The sequence below is a fragment of the Osmia bicornis genome, chromosome 12 (assembly GCF_907164935.1).
Source record: "Osmia bicornis bicornis chromosome 12, iOsmBic2.1, whole genome shotgun sequence".
Classification (NCBI taxonomy): domain Eukaryota; kingdom Metazoa; phylum Arthropoda; class Insecta; order Hymenoptera; family Megachilidae; genus Osmia; species Osmia bicornis.
Window position 1 is genome coordinate 3,777,654 of NC_060227.1, and position 6,931 is coordinate 3,784,584.

At 33.9% G+C, this 6,931-nt stretch overlaps 2 protein-coding genes across 5 annotated transcripts; one reads left to right on the forward strand and one right to left on the reverse strand.

Annotated features, from left to right (window-relative positions):
• Positions 1 to 400: 400 nt before the first annotated feature.
• Positions 401 to 3,229, reverse strand: LOC114871413 (sodium/potassium-transporting ATPase subunit beta-1-like). Of its 4 annotated transcripts, none has more exons than XM_046288324.1 (6): positions 2,329 to 3,229; positions 1,745 to 2,244; positions 1,418 to 1,513; positions 1,115 to 1,280; positions 956 to 1,045; positions 401 to 534 (listed from the first exon to the last, which is right to left on the reverse strand). In XM_046288324.1, the coding sequence occupies exons 1-6, from the start codon at positions 2,453 to 2,455 to the stop codon at positions 527 to 529; spliced, it is 987 nt and encodes a 328-aa protein (XP_046144280.1). In that variant the 5' UTR covers positions 2,456 to 3,229; the 3' UTR covers positions 401 to 526. The 4 variants fall into 4 exon arrangements, with proteins under 4 accessions (XP_046144280.1, XP_029033083.1, XP_046144279.1 ...); XM_029177250.2 differs by lacking the exon at positions 401 to 534 and having other exon boundaries at positions 844 to 1,045; positions 1,745 to 1,911; positions 2,128 to 2,244; XM_046288323.1 differs by lacking the exon at positions 401 to 534 and having other exon boundaries at positions 844 to 1,045; positions 1,745 to 2,238.
• A 209-nt stretch (positions 3,230 to 3,438) lies between these two features.
• LOC114871411 lies at positions 3,439 to 6,213 on the forward strand. Its single transcript, XM_029177246.2, has 7 exons — positions 3,439 to 3,631; positions 4,218 to 4,636; positions 4,711 to 4,946; positions 5,081 to 5,136; positions 5,207 to 5,429; positions 5,494 to 5,702; positions 5,794 to 6,213. The coding sequence occupies exons 1-7, from the start codon at positions 3,555 to 3,557 to the stop codon at positions 5,870 to 5,872; spliced, it is 1,299 nt and encodes a 432-aa protein (XP_029033079.1). The 5' UTR covers positions 3,439 to 3,554; the 3' UTR covers positions 5,873 to 6,213.
• Positions 6,214 to 6,931: the final 718 nt, after the last annotated feature.

Below are 6,931 nucleotides of genomic sequence, written 5' to 3' on the forward strand. Positions count from 1 at the left end.
TCCTTTTATTTATTATTTTACCCCTATTTTCGGGCCTCGCGTGGACCACCCTCCCAAGTGATTTATTATTTTATCCCTCTTCATATAAGGAATGCAGAAATGTATACCGCAGTTCACCAGAGTCCATAACTGCGACGCGCAGGTTGGAAGATGGTGGGGGAACGCAGCGAGCTCTCCGCTAATCGCTTTCCACTTCGTTTGGGAGTACCGCCAATCAGGGCGAAGATGCGTACTGGAGATGCGCAAAGAACGAAAAGTGGTCTTCTCGCAGTTATGGACTCCGGTGAACTTCGGTTCATAAGGAAAGTTTTTCCTGAGGAAGTCTATCATGTTCGGTACTGTACATGACGACGAACAAAATTAAACAGCTTCAGGTTATAAGTAACTTGCTTTAGTAAGTAAGAAAAGTATTACATTATTAAGATCATTTTTCTTTGGTTATTGAAATGGATTATACCAATGCTTGCTTCTTAAACAAGATTTCTTTCTTTAAACCAGATTTTATTCCGTTTTATAGGTGTGTCAATTAATTTGCTACGTAACAAAAACTTTATTAGTAAAAATTATAAAAGTGGTGTGCACAATTCCGTCAGTGTTTTCGAATTCCATAAACAAGGACTGACATCGGGAGTTTGGGAAAGTTCTCAACCAGTGGGACGGTAGAAATTTGAATCCTAATTAATCAACATTCGCTACAAACTCCCATTATTGAGAATCAAAAATTTCTTTACTTTATTAGCATTTTAATAATATGTGTTTAATTTAATTTAATTTAAAATATCATTTTTTTCATTTATATTTATTCTTGAAATTTTTGAAAATATTCCAGTGTTATTAAAAATACAAAAGCTTAATTTTTTAATAGGGAGAACGTTCTATACATAAACATGGCGAAATTGTGCACATCCACCTTATGTCAAAAACTGAATAATTGAATTGCAAAAATTCATCTTACCTATTATTATTTGAAAATCTAACGAACAACCAGACTGGCGCCTGATATTGGAAGCCCACAAATTACAGTCGATCGTTACCAACCGATTTGCTGTAATAATTATCATGAATAACATTTATTTTTATGTAAACTATGTTGGGAATAGAATTTAACAGTTACGTGTTAAGTTCTTGAATTGTAGCGCAACGACGGGAGATAAATAATCAGGCTGTCCGGTAAATGGAAAGAATTCGACTGGAAATCCAGGTCTTGGATTATACTCTATTTCTCCCATGTGCTCTTTATCGACATTATTTAGTCCATCGCACGATAACCATATGTGCAACTGGAAATATTAGGTAATATTCAGCGCCGGATTAAGGGAAGGTCCAAGGGGGCTAATAGCCCCGGACCCTTTTTACCAGAGGCCTACTTCTGGGTCTTTCATCTAGTACATCTCATTAGCAATTAATAAGAATTAACCTTATCAGATTCTCGCACCATTTTTTTCAAACCATCCGGCATAGTCTCGGGTAAATTCGAAGATCTATTATAACACTCAGGTATCCAATCGAACCTCTACAACATAAATTGATCAGCTCGATGTTTATATTGTTGACCCTCAAAAGGGTTGCTGATCCTTTTTATTAAAAAATTAACTTTGATTTACTAAATTTTCGAGAATTTCAGAAGACGTTATGGGAAGTAAGCAAAAATAGAAAACATCATATTTAATTAATAAGATAAGGACTACTGTATTTGCACAAATCTCGATAGTATACTAATGTTAAATTAAAAATTTGGTATTACCTTATTGAATTTAATTAAGACACACGGCTGCATAGGTTCTGTGTATCCATATGGGGATTTACTACATGATCCTAATTTTTTTATATCAAAAAAACAAGGCTTCTCGAAATAATTCGCTTTACCCTCTTGACAATTCAAGTTATAATTTGACATATTTTTACTGTACTCTAAAATAAATAGTGTACATATAAATAGTGATCTCCATTTGATATACAATAATCTAATAATTATAATTATTATCTTATTAATAATTTCATGTTTGCATCTTTTGATTGGTAAATGGCGAAATATTTTAATTGAAAATGTTCTATCAGGTACTTTAAAAGATTGCCTTGAAAACGATGAAAACTTTTGCATATTTCTAGTGGATACCTGTTGAATACCTTGAAAAAAGTCATCCAACGCTTGAACATACCGCTTCGGTCGGCTGTTAACATTCGCACTGTTTATCAAAATTAGAGGTGATGTAGTCGACACGCTGTTTGGTTTGAAAACTATTCCTTTAGAGCAATTTTACTTAATAAATGATTCGATATTAAAATCTAACAAACAAACTTTGATTTCCCATTTATTTTCTTACACACCTGGATTCTCGAATTGCCAAAGAGGACGGAAAATAGCGAACCTCTTTCCAATGGACCTTGAAGAGACGCCGTGGTATTGAAATAACGGTTGCTTCAATTTGGTAACATAATCAATACTGATCTTCATTTGTATCGCGAAGATTGATCCCAGAACAGTAAAGAAAGCCAAGTAAAATATTCCCAATTGACCTGAATTTGAAACATGTGTTTCGCGTTAACACAATTTCGGGGAATAAATTTCAAGGTAGCAAAACAAAATCGGATGAGGTTAAATTGATACAACGCATCTGTGGACAAAGCTTAAATTTCATATTTATTTCAGGAATTTTTAACTTCTCCCTAATTTTCTTCAATGTTTGGAACATTTATTTAGGATAACAAAATTAATATATTTAGCCCGGGTCGATGTTTCAAAGTCTACTGTTCATGGATGCTTGAGACTGCAAAAGAGGGTAGATCTACGTGGTCAGAATTTGCAGTTCATCTCACAAAGCGTAGATCTATGGCCTTTGATTCCAACGCGTAAAAGTAATATTAAATATTGTTTGATGATAAGTTAAATATTAAAATTACCCCACTCTTTGGCTGTTCTATCAAATAAGGTTTTTCGTTCTTTGTTCCAAACAAACCGTAGAAAATTTTTCAGAGCTCCTAAATCGGGTTGAGGTACTCTACTTCTGTAATATTCTTCGTCGTGTAATATAACCATCTTGAAAATTGATGTGTACGTTTAAATAAAAATAAGTAAGGGAAGAGGTTAATGAAATTACTATGCTTTCTGAAGTTAGTCATATTCTATTTGTTGCCGTGGCAATTTCGCGTTTCGTTGCCTCGTCGCGATCACCCACGCGGATTCTTTTCCTTCGTTGAGGTCGTAAATTTCAAACGTAGGGGAAACCAGGTATGGTTGTCACATTTTTTTATTTCTATTTTTTTATAGGTTATAATTGCACGGAAGTTCATTCAGACGTAGTTTAATATAAACTAAGTACGTCTAAGTTTATAAAAAAATTAGTTTTATGAATATTATCAGTAAAATTGTATCATTAATCGGCAATCTGCTGTTACCATTGGAGTACGTTAGACTGTTGCAGTGTGAAGTATTTCTCATTTATACTAGGATGGAGCAGATGGCGTTCGTTCGCAAGGCACAAATTCAAAACTCCTCGAAAACAAAGGCATGTCTAGTCTTGTTGGATCTGTAGTCATTGTTGGATTGTTACGGTATGGCTGATGCGGGCTTAAGTTTAGATGACATAATTAAAAAGTCGAAATCATCAGGAATGAGAAGCAGAGGTGGAGGGTGAGGCAAATTTAAGAAATCAGTAGTTAAATTGATTCTTTAGTGGTTACGGTATTATCGATTTCCCTATAACCTTAAAGAAATAAGCTTACGGTTATGAAAAAAGAACTCTGCTTTCCGATATTGTCTGACTGTATATTTAACAATTTTCTCTTCCACTAGTAATATTTCTTTCCAAATTGCTTTATTATTACACAGATCTCATACTTTTTCATAAACTACAATTGGCCGAAAGAATTTTTTTAACTTGAAAACTTACTTTAACCATATAGTATTGTCATGTGTATTTTAAAAGAATGCGTTTTTTTTTTACAGATGTTTTCTGAACACTGAAATAAGCATTTCTTATTACCTACATACTTTTTCTGTTCTTTTATTTAAAAAGTACATTATAGATTTCATTTATAATAAACCATTACAATTTGATTGATATTTGTTTACTACTGTCTAACCCTAATATGTGTTAATAATAATATTGCAGTATAAAATTGCAATAGGTAAACATTTATTTTTTAGAAATAAACTAGGGAGTTTAATTATTATTTATGTGAAATTAATCATCTTCTTTTATACCTTCTTTACACAGTGTTCGGAGAGGAATTACAAGGGGTGCACGTGCTAATGGTTCGTTAAGAGGACGTGGGTCAAAAGTAATCACAGATGCACGATTTAAAATCATACAAAAGAATCGGGAGAAGCTTACAGATGCAAGAGACAAACTTGCTGAAATTGCAAAACAGACTGATGCTAGATTGAAATTAGATAAGATTCGTGCATCTCAGTTGAAAAAAATAGAAACACAGATACCTGGAATTTCACGAAAAGCAGGTCGCAATGGAAGATTATCTTTGTCGACGAATAAAATACCTCCAATCATGCCACCTGCGATGCCACAGAATATTCCAAACAATTACATGCCGCCACCCACAAGGACAGTGGGTTATAGACCACCTGCGCTTGCAGAATCTCATTATATGGGAGACATGAACATGGATTACAATGATGGTATTAAAAAGAATCGATTTATTTTTTCTAATGTACCGGTTCATAAAATTATTTCATGTATTTATATATTTCAGATTATATAATGGAAACTGCACCTTTAAGAAGAACTGTAAGTAACGAATATGCTCCTACACCACCTCCGCCACCTCCTGTGTTCAGTATTAAACCTGCATCTTCATACACATGGGTAAAACCAGCAAGTAGCAATATAACAAGAATTGTACCTTCGCGTAAGCCTGAAGTTGAGAGGGAACATGAAAGGGCAAGGGATTACAAAGTTATTGCACGTTCTTCGATGGTAAATATGCCTGTAAGTAATTTATATTAATTGTATTAAAACCTTCTTCTTTTTAATTATATCTATTTAAGGTCATATCAATCTTTCGATCGTTAGTGACCAATTCTCTTCTTATTTTCAGTGATTAATTATGATTAATATTTCAGACAAAACCTCCTTCTCCTTCGTACAAAGAAGATTGGACTTTTGGCACAAAATCACGGTATGTGCTTTTCATTATTGTATTGTATAATATTCAACTTGTTAGTTATATTAATAATATTATTTTTCAGAACTATATTAGCAGAAGATCCAGTGGATCCAAAGTATTATGATTCACGAAGTCACAGAGATATTGGTGTAAAATCACGATTAGATTCAGTTCCAAATAAATCACGAATCATGGGCGTTTTATCTCGGTCAAAAACAAGTTCCAGTTCGTCGTCATCGCAATCAACTGGTTATCGAATTGTAGTATCCAATTTACAAGCAAACGTTACACAAGAAGATATAAAGGTATGGCTATCAAATTATTGAGTGTATTTGATATAAATATGAATCTTAATGCTTTTTGCTTTAGGAGTTATTTGAAGATGTAGGAGAATTATTAGTGTCCAGATTAGTGCGGCCTGGAACAGCAGAAGTAATTTATAAAACATTAAAGGATGCTACAAAAGCCGTTGAAACTTATCATAACAGACAATTAGATGGTCACCCAATGAAATGTCTTCTTGTAAATCCACGACCAAAAAATAATCCAACAGGGCCTGCAGTAAGGTCCCTTACAGAGTAAGTACCAAATTTTGTCTAATTGTTAAGTATATTTTATTATGAGCATGAAGTACAAATTAAAAGCAATTTTATTTCTGCATTTTTGTAGATCAAGAAGAAGCGTTAGTTCAAGTTATGTACAACCAAGTTTAGGAGCAGTGCATCGCGCATTGTTCGATGATTCTTAAATAAATGTATTTAATTCTAACAAGAAAATGTCATGTATAATGGCAAAAATGAATTTTATTCCAAATATTTCTAAAAGATGGTAAATACAAGGGAACTAGGTATGAAATCATGAGATTAAAGAGACAAGTAATGTGTAGAGAAACTTCGGAGCGAAATTTGTATCTATAAAATATCACTTATTTTATTTTTAATTTGTATAAACTCAGTATGCCTCAACAGTTGATGAAAATAAATACGATAGAAAATGAATTTAAACTAAATGTGTAAACAACAGGCACAAAAATGCTTCTTGTACATTTAATATATCGAAATAAAATGATAAGCACTTAGGAATTTTTAATATTTCGTATTCAATAAAAATGTTAAAAATGAATGCCTCTTGCATTCAAATGATTATGTGGCTATTTCAGAATCTTATACGCTTTATACTTCGTTGGGAAGGTGTCGCTGAGTTTCACGATTTGTTCGTTTTTTGGTCTTACATTTCGCTATTTGCTTCGGGGTCCTTGACACCCCGGTGGCATCATAACGGTACCTCGGGGTCTCAGATACCCCGAATGTCATAGAGTTGGTAAGCAGAGTGTCATCGCTGCTACGGGGTCCCTGACACCCCGGATACCAAAATGTCGATATGCAAACAGTGTCACCGGTGCTTCGGGGTTCCTGACACCCCAAAATGATATTATGTCGGTAAGCAGAGATAGTCACTGGTGCTTTGGGATCCCTGGAACCCCGGATGATATATTATTCGTATGCAAAGATAGTCACCGGCATTTAGGGGTCCTTAATACCCCAATGTGATATCAGGTCGGTACGTATAGGGCGTCATTGGCGCAGCGGGGTCCCTAACTCCCCTGGATAATATCAGGTCCGTATGAAGAGGGCACAACCAATATAATTTTCTTCCAGAGTTTATTTAAATTACTTCATTTATTTTTTTTTGTTTATTAAATAAGCTCATCGAAGAGGAATAACATTTATGATTATATCACTCTTCTGGGTCTCAGCAGACGACCCCATTTATTTTACTTTTTCAAGTTATTTATATAGTTTTATCC

Coding starts and splice junctions, on each gene's coding strand:
- LOC114871413 (XM_046288322.1), bottom strand. CDS start 2,455: ATGAAGATCAGTATTGATTATGTTACCAAATTGAAGCAACCGTTATTT. Junction 2,245..2,328: donor TTGGCAATTCGAGAATCCAG/GTGTGTAAGAAA, acceptor ATTGCTCTAAAG/GAATAGTTTTCAAACCAAAC. Junction 1,281..1,417: donor TGGTGCGAGAATCTGATAAG/GTTAATTCTTAT, acceptor TAATATTTCCAG/TTGCACATATGGTTATCGTG.
- LOC114871411 (XM_029177246.2), top strand. CDS start 3,555: ATGGCTGATGCGGGCTTAAGTTTAGATGACATAATTAAAAAGTCGAAA. Junction 4,947..5,080: donor CTTCGATGGTAAATATGCCT/GTAAGTAATTTA, acceptor TTAATATTTCAG/ACAAAACCTCCTTCTCCTTC. Junction 5,137..5,206: donor ACTTTTGGCACAAAATCACG/GTATGTGCTTTT, acceptor ATTATTTTTCAG/AACTATATTAGCAGAAGATC.